The sequence below is a fragment of the Electrona antarctica genome (genome assembly GCF_951216825.1).
Source record: "Electrona antarctica genome assembly, chromosome: 15".
In the NCBI taxonomy this organism is placed as follows: domain Eukaryota; kingdom Metazoa; phylum Chordata; class Actinopteri; order Myctophiformes; family Myctophidae; genus Electrona; species Electrona antarctica.
In genome coordinates, this window is record NC_136796.1 from 15,787,607 (window position 1) to 15,804,522 (window position 16,916).

Consider the following 16,916-nt stretch of genomic DNA (forward strand, 5'->3'; position numbering starts at 1 on the left):
TATCAGTGCTCTGCCTAGGTAATTTGTGTTATTTTAGATTACACTCATTTGATGTACTGTATCTACAGCAGCCTATGTGTATATAGTAGTCTAGTTGTACACAACTACATGTAGTTTGGTTCTAAACTGGTTTCATACTGGGACCAGCAATCCTGAATTAACCAAACCCTAATGTGTTGAGTTTAAACATATCAAGTTGTTACTTTTCTGGGACCGAGAAAAGCACTTTTTGGTCCGAACTTCCTGGTTGTGAAACACCAGTAGTACACATATACATCCAATTAGAGGTCTGACAGCCTCAGAATTTTGAGGGGCGCCCCTCCTATGCCCAGCTTTGTGTGTATGTGTGTTAATTTTTCACATAAAAATATAACATCAACACAAAACAAAGACAAAAAAGAGAACGCATAAGAAACAAACAAAGAAAAAACAACCGGTGAAATATAAAATTGCACAGAAACATACAGCAGTCCACCCCAGCCATAATTCCAGACATCAAGTCCTCCAAAAATAAGATGCAGTTCATTTAGAGCTCACTCAGAGCCGGAACTTCCGGAAGCGACATCAGAGTCATGTGATAATGTCCCCACTTTAAATCGTATTTGTCCATCCTATTAAGCAGCCTGTATTACAGTCGCTCGTAAGCGGCCAATTGTTCAAGCGAGGCGTACCAGTGGGACCGTGCAGGTGCAGATTAAGCTTTCCAGTCCTTAACCAACAGCCTCCTAGTTCCCACCTGACATGATAGCAGTTTGTTAGCCTGAGTTCCAGCCTGTGTTCTGTGGATTTGTACAATACAAATCCATGGAACGCAGCGAATCAGGCTGGAACCCAGGCTTGCAGTTTGTATCCATTCAGCTAACGGAGGAGCAACATTCCTCAACGTGGCAGGATCCCCCAGAATAAACATACTGTGGGAGAATGGAATGTTATTCTCTCCAATCTTTCATGTATAGCTGTCCAATAGTCCTGAATTTTGGGACAACCCCAAAGCATATGCACCAATGTACCGTCCCTGTCCTGACACCTCCAAGTCCAACATTCAGGCCCTTCTGTCAGGCCCACTCTGAACAGTCTTGATGGTGTCCATTCTATTCTATTCATGCTTTTAAATTGAATCAACCTCGTACGCAGTTCTTTCTATTCCTGAGAGTTTTAACCCAATCACCATCTGGCTATTTGAGCCACAATATGAAACTTGATTCTAGAATGCTATCTATTTGTTTAAAATAGCCAATCTACAAGCTCGCAACAATTTCTTGATGTCTATATGGCTTAAATGCATAAATCTCGTCAAAATAGATTTTTTTATAGCTTGGCAGGTTTGATGTATTTCTACTGTAGATCAAATATATATTTTTGTATGTGTGTATTTTAAATGGGTACAGTATTATTTTTTCTGAAGCAGCCACTTCTTAAAAGCAATCACTATACAGTACCTATATTGCACTTTTATATCAAACTATTCGAACTGCTTTGTTTGGATTAGTTATGTTTCAACGTACAGAAAATCAGAAGAATATGAGATGATTGTTAAATGTGATAAACATGTGATATTGTAAATAAAAACATGATTTAAATGTCAAAACCACCAGCCTTTTTTTCTCAGTGGTTTACAGTAATACTAAATGTATGTCCACCATGTTAATTTATTTGATGGCAGATGTACCATATATATATATATATATATATATATATATATATATATATATATATATATATGCTACTAACTACAACATCTGCGGCTATTTTGTTGACCATTTAAAATCTTTTGTCCTGAAGCTGTCATCTAATGGGTCAAATTGGCTTAGCGTCTTAACTCCTGCTGCCATGCTGTTAAAGTATCGGCCACTATGTGGCAGTAGAAACACTCAGACTCATCACATGCAGCTGGCCCAAATTCTGAATCAAACATGGCCCATCTCTTGCAGATCATTGCTGTCCAGGTGTGTAAACCTTGTACTGTATATCCAAAACGGTTACTTTTTTTTTCCTCCTGGAAATTGGATCAATCGGAACCTATGAACATTCTGATTGATCCAATGTAGTTATTATTTAGTCAACAAGCTCTTCTTGATACTTTTGATTTGTTCAGTAGTTATAAAACCAACCAAGACACAATTTCAATTTCACTTCCACTTGAAACATAAACACATCGGGTTGCGAACTTTTAGATCAGCTATTTTTGCATTCATTTGTAAAGTTGAGATACAAGGTTTGTACCCGACAGCAACGATATAATATTCAGTAGTGGATAAGCCCCCTCATCTCTGCGTGTAACCTGGTGGAAATGATAAGCCTGCTGATGCATATATAATGATATGCATGATATATCCTCCTACACCTTTACACCATGACACCAGAGGACCTGAGGAGTGTTGACTCAGGACTGCCTAGGCTATGTAGGCCTACTTACTTACTTACTTACGCCTACTACCCCTTCTGGGGCATAGGCCGTCAACAAGCGATCTCCAGGCATCTCTGTCTTGAGCTGTTCTCTCCAGTTGGTTCCAGGTCGTCTTCATGGTCTTGATATCTGCCTATGTGGGCCCTAATAACACTCTTTGAGATCTTTCTCAAACACACATTGTTTTCCCTGTTTGACTTGACATTGATTGAATACTTTATTAGACAGAAATGTAAACGGCTCGAGGTCCAGCCAGACATTTAAAGCCTATAAAGGAGAGAGAGAAGGGAATGAAATATAAAGAGATTGATGACAGTGATGTGAGAATTTGTGTACACAGTAGATTAATGAGGTGATGTAACCCTACTGCTAGGTAATTGGCCTGACCTTAATATACTGAGCACTTAATGAATGAGAAGATGGGGTGTCATGGGGAAGGGGTTCATCTGATGCATGTTCATTCTATCATCATATTATATATTTGAATGGATGCCAGTGGTAATGGGGCCTGTGAGCTGAAGGACGGCTGGTTTCAATTCTGGAAGGTTTAACACAGCTATGATTGCGGTACACTTGACCATATGACATTTCAAGCCCCAAATGTTCCAGCAGAGATGATGGAAGAAGAGAGTGGTGTGGTACCGGGCATCTCTCATTGTGTAAATCAGCAGGGTCAGTCAGCCTGACCCACTAAATGCTCAACCTGTGGGCTGGGGCTCACCGGCGGGCCATGAGGGTATGACAAGTGGGTCCCCAATATATATTTTGTTTTTTAAATGGCAAGGTATTTTTTTCTCATGTGTTTTCATGAGAAAATGGTAAAATCAACAGGAAGTTAACATTTTTATTAAAAAAAATAAAACCACATGAGTTTTGGTGATGCTCTATATTGTCTGTATTTGTTTACGTACTAAAAGAGTGACTTTGAGAGCTGTTTTAGCGTACAATGTAAGTCAATGAGGAGCATATTTTTGCCAATCAAATCATGGCTAATTAACAGTACACTCACAACCATAACAGTGAAATGTAGTATGAGTCGCTCTTCCCATATATAATTTGTTATTTTAAGAATGTTTAAATCTTTAGCCACTTTTAACCTGATGTCACTATTTTGGGCCGGTCTTTGCTATCATGATGTGTATCGTATGGTGAGGTTGTAGGCAATATCCGGCCCCATTGGTTGATCAAAATCATTACTAAATTGTCTTACCAGTAATTCATTCTAATTTGTAGGGATCGAAAAGCAATTCAAAGAATTCTGATCCAGGTCCACACTAGAACTGCCTGGACTGCCTATGTGACTGTCTATAACAAACAAAAAAAGTAGCAGTTCCCTGTCAGGGTTACTTTCATAGGACAAATTATGCATTTCCATTTGAATTGTAAGTGATATGGTTTCACCTGAATACAGGTCATATCCTACTGAACCATGTCTGATGGGGATAGACATGTAAGTAACAGACACTAAGATGCATCTTGTCTTTGACGTCACCACGTCTAGGGAGCAAATCCAGTTGCATCATTTACTCAAAAGCAGGATGCGGGCCTAACTCAAATTACCTGTAATGACCACCAACCGCTTCAAAGGTCTTCCAATGGCACCGCGTTATTCTTGCAACCGATTAATCTCAGCTGTCCATTTGCCTTCATAACGCTGGGATCATGGTAAAGGCCCATTCCCAAATAGTTTCAAGTATATTTGAATATTGTTGATGTGCAGTGCTATTTGATACTTTCCTATACCCTAGCATAAATCAAGATATAGTATGTTACTGTTGCTCTAATGATTACAGAGACATTACCAACATAAACAAACCTATGACAAAAATACACCAAACACAGATTAAAATGAATGTATCTGTCTTAGTCTCTAGTTTAAGGCCTTATATCGAGAGCTGACTCAGTCACCTATAGAAAATACCGTAAAATCTTGTTTCTACTACTATTTTGTATAGGAGTTGTCCCCTTAAAAACAAAGCAATATTATACAGTATAGTGTCTAGTCTAATTGACTACAACTTTGTTCCACCAATGTTGAGTTTATTTATTTATTTCAGACTGCATGCAAATAGAAAAAATATAACCATTATTAATGGTATTTCCCTAACTGCAGACCAGTACAGTATACATTATTAATACATTATTAATGGTATTTCCATAACTGCAGACCAGTACAGTACATTATTAATACATTATTAATGGTATTTCCCTAACTGCAGACCAGTACAGTACATTATTAATACATTATTAATGGTACTTCCCTAACTGCAGACTATTACATTATAGCTACTGTACAGGCCCCAACACTCCCAATCCATTGGTTTCCCATCTTTAACCCCTCCCTAGTCAGGGACATATCCTTCCTCAGAGCAACAGGTCAGCTTATTTCAAGTGGACCAAAGCAAAGACGATCATCTCCATTTGCTCCAATGACCAACAGTCTCTCGCTCTCTCGCTCTTTCTCTCTGGTACTTAACATGGCCTCTCTGACTGACTATTCTGATAACTTTCTCAGACACACACCTTGCCTGCAGAGGGAGTGTGTGTGTGTGTGTGTGTGTGTGTGTGTGTGTGTGTGTGTGTGTGTGTGTGTGTGTGTGTGTGTGTGTGTGTGTGTGTGTGTGTGTGTGTGTGTGTGTGTGTGTGTGTGTGTGTGTGTGTGTGTGTGTGTGTGTGTGTGTGTGTGTGTGTGTGTGTCAGGTGTGACGCACGTTCGTCCGCGGCCCGCCCTTAATTCCCTAAAGAGATTACAGGTTCCCCGGATATCCCATTAGAGTCTAATAAACCAGGCTCAACTCATTAGCTCTGGCAAACCAACTCAAGCCCTCTCAACCCTCCACTAGCACAACCACACTCTCCCACCATGGCCTCCGTCCTAACAAACGCCAAATGCATGCACTACCACTATTTTTTCCCACTCTCTGATGGAGCCACTAGTTGCACAGTGATAACTCGGCTCACTGGAAGTGAAGGCGCTTCAAACTTCATGCCTGCCATTTGAATAGTGCCTTCCCTTTCGTGTGAAGGGAAAGGTTATAGAAATAAGCAGACCCCTAAAATGTTACTTTGGTCAGCTTCTTTCGTTCTTTTTCCATGGTCCCGGTCAAAAGACGACAATTCTGAATGGGGACGGTGACAAACATGCTGTACTTTTTGTCTCTTTGTTTTGTGAAAGTTGCACAAAAACTACCAAGGCATCAAGCCTTGGTAGTTTTTGTGCAATTGGTTCCTCAGAATCTGTTCACTTTCTCGTTTACTCACATTTCACCTCCACCTTCACCCTCCTTCTCCTCTCCATGTTCTTTAATTGTTTCACCTGCTCAATTGTCTTTTGACCCCATAACCTGATTTTCTCCCTCCCAATCGGTTTACCTGCCTTGCTCCCTTGCTCTCTCTCTCCCTTCCTCCCTCCCTCTCTCCCCCTCTGTCTCTCTCGCTCTCTCACTCTCCCTCTGTCCCGCTCTCTCTCTCTCTCTCACTGTCTCCCTCGCTCTCTCTATTTCGATCTTTGAGCTTTATCCCTTCCTTCCTTATCTCCTTCATCCCCTCCAATCCTCATCTGTTCTTCTCTGTGGAGGAAGGGAGGGAGAGAGAGAGAGAGAGAGAGGAAGAAAGAGAGAGTTTCTCACAGGTAAGCTGCTATCAGTCAGAAGAGTAACGAGAGACAGCAGGTTACTCCCAAGGATTGTGTTGTCTAAAAAAGCAACACAGCCTGAAAGTGGAGGAATACTGAAGAGGATCTGCACCAGTGCAGAAGAAGACGAAGGAGAAGGTGATACCGGTTGGCTGTGGTAAAAGGTGAGTATTTTATTATTCTGTGGTTGCAACCTCGCCAAGATGCTTACTCTTGCTGTTTGGAGACCCACATTGGAAGTCTGTTGGCTTCATATAGGAACATTGTGTGGGAGACATAGCTGTAAAATCATTGCAGTACTGTCCCACTAATTGAGCATTGGACTAAACTTGTTTCTTCTACAATCCATGAAATGTAGCTGGAGCTCGTAAAGTTGCACTCATCATTTTGCAGATGTGCAAACTGTGCTTCCAAGTCAGCAAGTACTAATACTAATTCATATAGGAACATTGTGTGGGAGACATAGCTGTAAAATCATTGCAGTACTGTCCCACTAATTGAGCATTGGACTAAACTTATTTCTTCTACAATCCATGAAATGTAGCTGGAGCTCGTAAAGTTGCACTAATCATTTTGCAGATGTGCAAAATGTGCAAGTCAGCAAGTACTAATACACTTGTACTACTATACTATTACTACTACTGCTACTACTACTACTACTTTTTGTGGCGATATCCCCTCCAATGTCTGGCTTTCTTTGGTCAGAAGACGTAAGCTGCTTACCTGTAGTATTAGTGTCCTTAATATATTCTTTGTGGATGCTGTATATTAATTACTGCATTTAGTGGGTTTATATGTGCAGTCATTGCTTGTAATACTGACACCCTTGCATGTGATTTTTGGATTGTATGGAAGAAGCTGGGAAAGAGGATTGGGGTTTCGGCTTCTGATCTGAGGCACCAAGAGCAAACGGTTTTCAAGAGGGTTTGATATACTGTTTGTAGGAATTAAAGAGAAGATGTTCAAGTGTTGTACTGTGCCATTGTGACCGGACGTTTTATTTATTTATTTATTTTATAAATTAAATTGCTTCAATGTTGTTTTACCACAATCAGCACTTGGTCATCTGAGTGATGGACGTAGACCTGCATGCGGCAGGGTTAACACCCCACATGCATCCAATAATAGCATGAAAGGGTTAGTCTATCCATGATGTGAGACATTCACTGTAACATAATAAGAAGGTTGGGAACTTAAAAAGAGGGAATTCTTGCAGCCCCTATGCTGGTCATAGTTTGCCCCTTGCTCTTTTCCACAATCCCCCCTCTTTCTCTCTCTCTGTCGTTGATCCAGTGGTGAAGAGCAGTCGGTAATCGGATGACAGGAGATTTGACGCTAAATCTTCCCTTAAGATCTCCTGCTGGGATTTAAAACCTGGTTGTGCGGTCGTCGGTCTTCCTTCATCTTCTTTTTCTATCCTCAACCCTGCATGGTTCCTCCTGCCATAGGTCAAATGGTCCTGCACACAGGCCCTGGCTAAACAGTGTTTTACCGTGTTTTATGAGATATGGACATTATAGGAACATTTACCAGTTATCAGTTAGTTGCTTTTTGTTGTGTGTCTGTGTTCAGGTTGTACTCATCCCTGGTTTCAACTTGAAACACACTGAATTGATTGGTTTCCAAAATCATTTGTGGATATTTTTTCTTTGGGAGAAAAATCATCAAGTACCTCTAAAATGTGTAAAGTCCCCAGTCAATACAAACCCTTTGGCTTAATCATTTCATAAAACAACGTTTTTCCTTATGGTTTGAGTAAGAACCCCCCTCCCCCATCGTCAGGTTTTTGAGGTATCAGCTGTTTGGTTAGTACTAGTAACATCCCTATCATTAGAATTTACAGTGTATCTTCTATTCTCTACATCTCTCTGGTGGTTCAATTAGATGTTTGTAGAGATTGTAGACGCCTTGGGAAATCAGTAAAGTTGTGCATGTTGGTAATTGGACTTAAATTAGGTACGTGAAGATCCTATTACTTAGTTATTAGGCACGCAGGCTGTACTGCACGTAAGGCTTTTGGGGAAATGACAATTACAAAAGACAGCAATTGGCTTGTGATAAAACAATGAAGTTATTTTTCATTGGGCGATACAAGTAATGCTTCTAGGGACAGGGTGCATCTATTGTCTGTCTGGATGCTGTGGCACTTTCACTGCTTGTTGTGAGCTTTCTGAATTGTTGGAGATATCTTCATTTGTTCTTTTGTAATCATCACAATTCAGTCACTATAGAAATTAGTAGGCCTATTAGCCAAATGCCTCAAAATGTTAATTAAGAAATAAAGTAGGCTTACTTTGATACTATGCTACTGGTTTTAGCAAGTGATGGTTTTTACTTTTGTGGCTATCAATAGAATACCAGAGTGCTTTATATAATTGAGTACCACAGACGAAAAACAGTCTAAGTCCAAATTTCAGACTGACCCCTCCACGAAAAGGCCTTGTTGTCCTGAACCCTTATCTATAATTTATATATTATGGATCAATAGTGTGGACTTAGACTGTTATTCGTCTGTGGTACTCATATGTTCAAATCATAATGACTGGCATAAACTAGACCACCTTAAATATCACATGGTGAGGTTTAGGAGTACATCACGGGAGAAATTATCTCACGTTTCAAGGATCTAGTATTGTCTGAATAAATTATATAAGGTTTGTTTTTATTTCTTTGTGATTTTGGAAAAGCTCACTTCACTTCCTTTCGACCTGGGTCTTCTGTCTTCTTTATTTCTGTCCATACTTTTTTCTTCTTTCTATGTTTGCTCCCACTCTCCCCTTCATTCTTCCTTCCTTGCTGTCTTCATCTGTCCACTCCTCCCTTCATTCTTTCCTCCCTTCCATCCAATCAATCAATCAATCAATCTCACATGCATGGCTTTTTTTGCTTCCCTATACTTTCTTTTCTTTCCTCATCTCTCTCAGTTCCTTCCTGCTTTCCCATCTCATATCTCTTCCTTTCTGTACAGGAAATGGGTCTAATTAGACCAATCTGACAGCTAACTGTATTACAGGATTATGCTTACCGTACGTTCCCAGGTCAGGCAGGGCTGTCTCCATATCTTCTAGACACGGTGGTGATACAACACCAACTAGAGTGACCTACTTGAAGGCATCAGGGTGCCATTAGGGTGGGACATTAGTGTCCCAACTCAAAAACTTACGAACAAAGTTACCTTGAGTAAAGACACTTAAAGGAGCAATAGACAACATTTTCATGAAAACGGACGCTGAAAAACGATGAAATAAGCACTAATAGATCAGATAAGTGTACTGTACAAACCTGCAATAATGTATAGTGAATTTTTTTAAAAGAACAAATACATACATCTGCTAGTGCTGCTACGCGATTAGTAGTTGTTCTAGCGTGTCTTCCAGGTATGAATGATAAAATCATGTGAAACCTTGATCTGTATAAATAGAAATGGAGAAGAAACATTACATTGTTGTTGGATAGTCTTTGTGTTTATCTTAAATACTGAGTTGACAAACTTTTCGTGTGTGCGTGCACGCGTGTGTGAGTGTGCTTGCGTGTGTTTTCATGTAGTGCATTAACAATAATTACTCTTTTCAAATGATTAACCAATTAACATCATTTCTTTCTGTCATCTTTGTATGTTTTTCAGTGCCAGTTTTGTTTTCCGTCAGTAACAACCTCTAGCAACTGTCACTATGGCTGAGAAAGCTGAAATTGAAAAACTGAAAAAGGAGTGTGATGGCATGCGAACAAAGATAGAGGTGAGCACTTCTTGGGCTCATATTCAGCCTGTAATATATACTGTTTGAGCATTTCAAACACGACTAACATTAAATATACATTTCTGTATGTAAGCCTCTAGCAGACACATACATGTACACACCACTCAAATAAATGATTGTAATAATGAATACATAAATAAACACGTTTTTTTTACGAACCAGATTGTTTTGTATCGCTTTTAATCAGCGTTACCATGTCTCTCACTGCCCTTTCTTCTCACCCACCCATCACCATCAGGCGGCTCGCCAGGCTGTGAATGACACCACCATGAAAGGACAGGCCGGGGATGTGGCCTCTGTGGGCACCGTCCAGCTCAAGAAGAGGAAGGACCTGAAGGGTCACTTGGCCAAAATCTATGCGTTGCACTGGGCAACTGACTCCCAGTAAGAGAGCAGAGTAGACCAGTGGTTCTCAAATGTTTTCATTTGAAGGAATAACTATCAATACTTTAGCTGGGACCCCCTCCGGATCCCATTCTTAGGGCTGAATGTTTTCCCTGATTACTGACCTCTTGATTCTCCTGCCTCCTCCTTTCAGGCACATGGTCAGTGCCTCACAGGATGGCAAGCTTCTGGTCTGGGACACACACACAGGAAACAAGGTAACAAAACATGAGAGAGATAGAAGTACTGTTCTGAAGCTCATCCATTGAAAGAGTAATGCACGCCATTGCTGTCCGGCCTTCTTCCAGATCGGAGAATTGAATTAAAATCAGGCAGTGCCTTTGCTTATATTAGCCACACCTTGCCAACTCAGTGTGAAGTGGACATTAACGAGACCACTTTAAACAAAGTGAAAGGAGATACATAGTTCAATCGCCTCACATCAGCATAAAGAATTTTCAGAATATACATCCAGAAATGTCAAAAGTTTATGATATACAGGAATAGTTAGAAACTTTCAGTTCCAAAAGAACATCCGTTACCGACCCACATGTACATTTAGCTGGCATTTAACCGAATCCCTCCTATAGTCTGCATGGCTCCTGTCTCTCCCGTTCGGCATAATTTCAACTACAACAACAAAATAAAATGCTAATGAAACTCTCACTGGTTTAACTTGGGGTTTGTTTTCCAGACATGCGCTGTCCCTCTGAAGTCAGCCTGGGTGATGAGCGTTGGCTTCGCCCCCTCAGGAAACTTTGTGGCCAGTGGAGGTCTGGACAATATGTGTACAGTCTGCGACATCTCAGGAGCCTCCCCCAAGACCTGCAGGGAGCTGAATGAACATACAGGTACGTCTACTCTACGACATCTGGGCCAGCCCCAAGACCCGCAGGATGCACATGCAGGTAGAAAGAGGCATTGGTGGAAAAAGTACTCAACCCCGAAGTATCAATACTGCAATGTAGAACTACTCCATTACAAGTAGAAGTCTGGAATTCAAAATGTACTTGAGTAATGTATTGGCATCAAAATGTACTTAAAGTACCAAAAGTAAAAGTATTGGCATCAAAATGTACTTAAAGTACCAAAAGTAAAAGTACTCATTATGCAGAATGATGGCCTCACTCAGACCTTTACTGCATTGCTGTATGCTTGTTGGATGAATGTTGTGTAGTGTCATGGCCGCCCCAATGCATTTCCAATGGAAGTCACATGGTTTGTAGTCCACATTTTGCACTACAAGCTGTTGTATGGCTTTCGGCTGTGTTTCGACTGCGCCCCTCCCCCTCATACAACACAAATGTTGTGTCAAACCATGTGACTCCCATTGGAAATGCATTGGGGCAAGCTGTGTCACACCCTTTGTATACAACAAGCTTTCAGCAATCTTTGGCTGAGCTCACACCTTTAATGCAATTCTCGTGCTCGTTGGATGCATGTTGTGTAGTGTCATGGCCGCCCAATGTATTTCCAATGGAGGTCACATGGTTTGACACAACATTGTGTTGTGTGAGGGGGAGGGGCGTTTCGACTGCGCCCCTCCCCCTCACACAACACAATGTTGTGTCAATGTTGTATGCTAGATCGAAAGGTGTGTGAGGCCTTAAACAGCTCCCAGGGTTGTTTATTTAGAAGTAGGATGATGTTCCTTTTCCCTGTACGTATCATTTTTTTCAGCACCTGTAGAATTTTTTAGAGATGTGCGTACTTCCCTTTTATTTTCTTTGTGCGTGCACAATTTGTTATCCACATTTTAATTGAAGTGATTATTTATGAAGAGGGATTTAATAGGAACTAAGTGTCAGAATTATCTGAGTGTGTGTGTGTGTGTGTGTGTGTGTGTGTGTGTGTGTGTGTGTGTGTGTGTGTGTGTGTGTGTGTGTGTGTGTGTGTGTGTGTGTGTGTGTGTGTGTGTAAACATAACTGGCAATAAATCAGAATCAGAAAATAATATTAATTCTCTCTGTTTCCCAGGATACCTGGCATGCGCTCGTTTCCTTAATGACAATGAGATCCTCACTGCATCTGGTGACACCACCTGGTAAGTTGCTGATGGGTTCAGGAGTAGAGTGATTGGTAGAACAGCCGGATGGGAAGTTCCCAGTTTGAGTTAGTGTCCTTGAGCAAGACTCTGAACGCCTAATTGCTCCCGATGTGCAGGTTGTTGCCTTGCATGGTTTCCTCTGCCATCGGTGTATATGAATAGGTGAATGTAATGCACAATCTCTATGTAAAGTGCTTTGGATAACTGGGTGCTTTTTGCATCCCATTTAGTCATTTTATTTTGACATCAATATTTTATGACATACATACTATTATTTGTGTCTTCCATTTGAGTGTGTCATAATGCAACCCCAACTGGTTAGATAAATAGATAGACCTTTACTGTATATAATATATAGCGTGGGGAGAAATCATTCGCCTAAGGCAGCGCAGCAGTTAGAGTTACAGATGTACAGATACAGAGTATGAAAAGTACTGTTGGGTACAGCAATACAAAGGGAACAACATTGCAGAAGCACCGTCAATAGTGCACACTGCACTACACCTCTTTTGTTTGTTAGAGTCTAACCAGACAATTGGACCGTTGGGGTGCCCACACTTTTTGACTTGCGAGCTACGTTCAAAATGACCTTTCAACAAGATCTACGCACCAAAAAAAGTATCCCTTGCTGAAAATGTACTAGCTGCGCATTTGGGATGGGAATGGATGGAATTGGTAGGGGTTTTTATTTGTAACTTCATAATGCAACTGACGTCTGTGCTCAAAACTCTTGAAAACAAAGTATTGCATTGTGGGTTTGAGCTGACAGGCCCTTTTTTATGTCAATCAATCAAGTCACCTTAATTCAAGGGGCAGATGCCAAAAATACTTTTACATTTTTTAAATTATATATATTTTTAGGGGCATGTCATATGGCATGCACAGCCTTTGTGATCACGACGATCTACCTTTTGGGCACACCAGCGTTAGACGATTGAGACACTGACCAATGAACTGATTGACCCCAGCTGGGTGGGAGAATTAGAACAGTGAAACTGAACAACCGCTCTCACCCTTCCCCAGCAGTTACTGATAAGGTGCCTTTGGGCAAGGCACTTTAAATTCGTTCTAATTTCCTCTTCCGTCCCCTTTTCTACCCCCACTGTGCATCCTACTTTTACAATCTCTCCTTACATCCCCTGCTTTCTCTCTTTTTGAGTGGTGCAGCCACTCCATTGCCCAGCAATGTGTGTCCCTGGCTGGCTGGGTCCGTCCAAGTAGAAATAGCGTTTTTTTCACCACCAAGTGTCACTGTTGTTTCATTATGCCTGCTCCCACCATTTTTTTCTTTAACTTACCCGGCGCAGAGTTTGCCTTTTGACGCCTATTTTCATATGTACCTCGGCGCCGATGAGGCCTTATCACGCCTTTTTAATAACAATTGATTTCGGTTCTGTGCTGCGTCCAGTTTCCCCACGTAACACTCCCATTTCGATCCGGTAAAAATATCCGGTACAAACCGCAAATAAAAAATCCGCTGGCTTCTGCTTGCTATGGGACACAGCATCTTAGAACGTAAATATCTCAGATCTTATTTTTAGACCAAAAACAAGCTTGGTTTGCGTCTGATTTATCTAAACTGGTATAGTATTTCGCTTACAAAAAGTATGTTTTGGGTGGATTAAATGACAATCGCGAGACATGTTACATAGCGGATTTTTACTTCCTGACTCAGCGGTTTCCGGCCAAAACCGCTTTCAAGTTAAGAGACTTGCTCATTCACTTATAATGTATGGCGGGCTGCGCCACACTAAGCTACCACTAGATGGCGGTAAATGAGTTAACCCTCCCCCCTCTTTTTCTTCCTCTCCAGCTGTCTGTGGGACCTGGAGACTGGCAAGCAGAAGACTATCTTCGCGAACCACATTGGAGACTGCATGTCCCTGGCCCTCTCTCCAGATGAGAACATGTTCATCTCTGGGGCCTGTGACTCCCTGGCCAAGCTCTGGGACATCAGAGATGGCCAGTGCAAGCAGACCTTCTCTGGACATACCAGCGATATTAACGCCATTGGAGTAAGGATGTGCTTGCATGCAAATGCACATGACATAATGTAGGCTAGTCAGTTTGGTAATTCAAGTTTCATTGACCGATACTTGTTTAACACTGTCTGAATTCTATGTGGAAATCCTGTGGAGAAATACCGTTTGGTTTTCCGTTACTCCACGCTTCTCCTAAATACATATGAAGTTGTGGTATAATAAATATAAGAAGTGCAATAATTCAAATCGACCCATGTGTTTAACCTAATGCACCAACTTCACTGAGACAAGTTATTTGCATGTGTAAACATATCTGATAATAAATCAGAATAAACAAAATAACTCTTTCTCTCACTCTTCCAATCTCCTTCTCAGTTCTTCCCCAATGGCAATGCTATCATCACAGGATCCGATGACACTACTCTTAAGATGTACGACCTTCGTGCAGACCAGGAGGTGCTACACTACGCTGACTCCAGCGTTAGAACTGGCAACACATCTGTGGCTATCTCCCTGTCGGGCCGTCTTATATTCGCTGGCCACGATGACTTCAAATGTAACATCTGGGACTCACTGAAAGGAGAGAAAGTTGGTAAGTTAAGCCACGCAGGCAATGTTAAAGAGTACTTGAGGTAGAGAGACACAGAGAGAGAGAGAGAGAGAGAGAGAGAGAGAGAGCCTGTCAGGCAGGCAGAAAAGAAAACAGTGCTGGTGATGGACAGTGATGGATGTAGTGAGTGATGTAGAGAGTGATACAGACAGAGACGTTCAGACAGGCCGAGGGAGACTATTGCACTATAGGAAAAAGGAGGTATGTAAGGAGATAGAAGAGGGTGAGAGTGTGAGACGATCATACAAGGCATGCAAAGGTAAAACATATAAATAAATAACGAGCACGCATCCGCCTGGGTGACGGCAGACTGCTGGGCGAGCGCTTGCGCTTTGGCATGGGGGGTCAGATCAACCTATGGAATGAATTCTGTACATGGAGCGTGTCTTGAGTGTACAGGGTTTGATGATGTCAGATCAACATGGAATGTCAGAACAGGTCAGCTCCATATATGGAGATCTAAGGACGGCAGCGGGGGCAGTCTATAGGGTTTGATGAGGTCAGATCAACATAATTATGGAATGTCAGAACAGGTTATCTTTTTCTTACTCCTTTTCTCTCCTCACACAGGTGTGCTGGCTGGCCATGATAACAGAGTGAGCTGCACTGGGGTGCCTGCTGATGGTTTGGGGGTGTGCACAGGGTCCTGGGATAGCTTCCTGAAACTCTGGAACTGAGCTGGTCCTCCATGGGAGTTCTGCTGGGAGAGGGAGAGGAGACATGGGTGGAAGGAGAGGAGAGGCGAGGGGGAAAGGAAATGGTGGAAATTAGCAAACTACATGTTAGGATTACGGAGATATCAAGAGGATGCGTTCTTTAATGGTTTGGTCATATAGTTGATCTTCCTCTCTCACTCTCCCTCTTCCTGATCTACTGTATGTATGCAAATCTGGATGGTTGTGAATGGGACTCCATAGAATATAAATGGCATCCACAGAAAGACATGCACGATGCACCCCACTGTATGTACAGGACAGTTTTATTATTGTTGAGACGATGGCTAAATGACAGGGGGAAGAAAAGAGGAAACATAGCACACTATTTGAAATGATCAATTATTATCAGGTAAGAAATGCTCTTATTGTAATATCTAATGTGAGAATGGCAATTGGCAATTAAACACATAGACTTTTGGACAATAATGGAGAAAAATTAAAAGTATGAATTCAAAATACAGATTACAGTTTTAGAGTTACCAATCAATTTTTATTTTACCTGTATAATATACCCCACACTTTATGTAGTCAAAAGGCTCGATATGTAAATTTATTTGTATTGTATAGCTAACTTGACACATTAGTAATGCAGATTTTATGTACAGTGGTGTTCCTGGGCTACGCATATTCGGAGTGTGTATGTGTATCACAGGAATGCAAGAGTAGCAGGTAGCAGCAGCCATTTTGGCCGCTTGTTAACCAGCATGGAGCCAGAGCTCCTTATGATTTCAATCCAAGATGGCTGCCATTCCTTTCACCATGCATGTCTGGTGATGTACATCAAAAATACAAGGCTCAGTGTCACTTTGCCATCAGGTGAGTTTGTTGGTCTGTTTAACTGACAGTAACAGCCATGCTGAGTCTTTAAATAAACAAGGTGTTTACTGAGTTTTTGGCTCCTTGGACCTACAAATGTAACTGTATATTTTCCTACCCCTCCTCGATGCAACTGCATTTTGTAGTACTTTTACACTTTTGCAGTACCTCTGTAAAAAATATGAAATGTTTGTTGAAAATCTTTCTAATAAACATAGAATTCTGCATTAACACCATGTTGGAGTCTCTGTATATGCGCATGCATGCACGCACGCACACACACACACACACACACACACACACACACACACACACACACACACACACACACGGTAGTGCATTATGTGATGAGACATTGCAATTCCAATGGGAATAGGGTCAAAGACAGAGACATATATAATGACTAACCAGTAACTTATGTGATCAAAATCAAGGTGAGAATGAATTAACCTCACACATTGTATTTTGCCAGTCAGACCTATAGGGGGCGCCATACGAGTCTAGAAAGTGAGTTTTTGATTGATTGATTGATTGATTGAATACTTTATTAACAGTTTGCAAA

At 41.3% G+C, this 16,916-nt stretch overlaps 1 protein-coding gene across 1 annotated transcript; it reads left to right on the forward strand.

The window, feature by feature from the left end:
• Positions 1–1,876: 1,876 nt before the first annotated feature.
• On the forward strand, positions 1,877–15,499 carry gnb3b (guanine nucleotide binding protein (G protein), beta polypeptide 3b; the record flags this gene model as incomplete). The annotated part of the gene is made up of 9 exons (XM_079522771.1): positions 1,877–1,946; positions 9,667–9,778; positions 10,038–10,183; positions 10,338–10,401; positions 10,878–11,034; positions 12,161–12,227; positions 14,044–14,245; positions 14,588–14,804; positions 15,393–15,499. Exons 2-9 carry the CDS (start codon positions 9,713–9,715, stop codon positions 15,497–15,499), a joined length of 1,026 nt encoding a protein of 341 aa, XP_079378897.1. The 5' UTR covers positions 1,877–1,946; positions 9,667–9,712.
• Positions 15,500–16,916: the final 1,417 nt, after the last annotated feature.